We start from the raw sequence: 1,134 nt of genomic DNA on the forward strand, positions 1-1,134 counted from the left end.
GGCTATCGATATATAGCACGTTTAGCGCATAGAACGGCTTTAAACATCATTTATAGTCCGCATATTAGGTCATGAATCACTGTCGGGGAAAGTTGCCACTGTAGTAATTGCACAAGAACCGCGATGGTTCGTGCTCGACTCGCCGGCAGCGCGCATATCACTCGCAAGAGACGCAAACCGTAAACCGTCAACGTGCACAGTATTGACTGGTGGCAGCCATCGTTACCAGTGTTATAACTCGAGTGGCTCGCTCAACCCTCTTGGTTCGCGCAGGAACGACGTTGTCTCCTCGGATATCACAAACGACCGGGCTCTCGCGCGGGCCCTAGAAAAAATATACTTGTTTTTTGTATAGTGTAGGTGGCGTTGAAAACGTATACTTGTTTTTTGTATGCATTCGTATCGGGCCCGGTACGCATGCAGGGTGATCTGAGTTCTTGCGCCATCTGATTTTGAGGTTCAACAAGTGACCATCCACCGACGTGGTCGACGAACGATGCTCTCCCACCAAGTGTGGGTTCTCGTGTGCCAACGGCAACCTCGCTTCGTGGAGAAGGTGAGGTGTCTGTGAACGTTAATTACAGGCCGCGTTGCGCCCAAGCAACGAAAATGGATCACCCTATATCGAAACCACTACCGGTCAAAGGTCGCGCACCAGGTTTTTTGCACAGGTCCCGGTGCGTCGTCGAGCTTGCACCATTACGTACCGGCGGGAGAGAGAGAGACGAGTAACAAGCCGCCAAAGAGAACATGAACCCATCGCTGCTGGCCGGCGTGGGCCAACGCGTAATCGGGTCATGCCAGCTGGCACCACCTTGCCTTTGCGACCACCGCACAAAACGAACGGCCGGCGCTGCACCCAAGTCGTCGAAATAGAAAGGACGCGATGACGAAATTCGCAGACCCGGCGACTACAAACTACTTTCGTCTTCTCACTTTTTGATTTGCCTCCAAGACCAACAAGATGGCCACGACTCAGAAGGAGCTCGGACAAATGGACCTCCAGGAGCGCGTCTCCTACATCCAGTCCGCGACCAAGGACAAGGATGCCGATGGTGACTACACCGACGCCAAGACGCCCGGTGAGCTCGAAGACGGCGCACTCGTTGCCGGTGGTGCGCTCTCGCTCGCCTC

The 1,134-nt window shown here is 54.2% G+C and overlaps 1 protein-coding gene across 1 annotated transcript in view; it reads left to right on the plus strand.

Moving 5' to 3' along the window:
* SDRG_13149 (hypothetical protein) overlaps nt 1-25 on the plus strand; it is a gene marked incomplete at its 3' end in the record, with an annotated part of 2,459 nt that extends 2,434 nt beyond the window's left edge. Inside the window, exon 2 of the mRNA XM_008619231.1 lies at nt 17-25. Within this exon, the coding sequence (XP_008617453.1) occupies nt 17-25 (9 nt within the window). The remainder of the gene's footprint in view (nt 1-16) is intronic.
* Between the last annotated feature and the right edge of the window lie 1,109 nt (nt 26-1,134).

This window comes from Saprolegnia diclina (genome assembly GCF_000281045.1).
Source record: "Saprolegnia diclina VS20 unplaced genomic scaffold supercont1.56, whole genome shotgun sequence".
NCBI lineage: Eukaryota > Oomycota > Saprolegniomycetes > Saprolegniales > Saprolegniaceae > Saprolegnia > Saprolegnia diclina.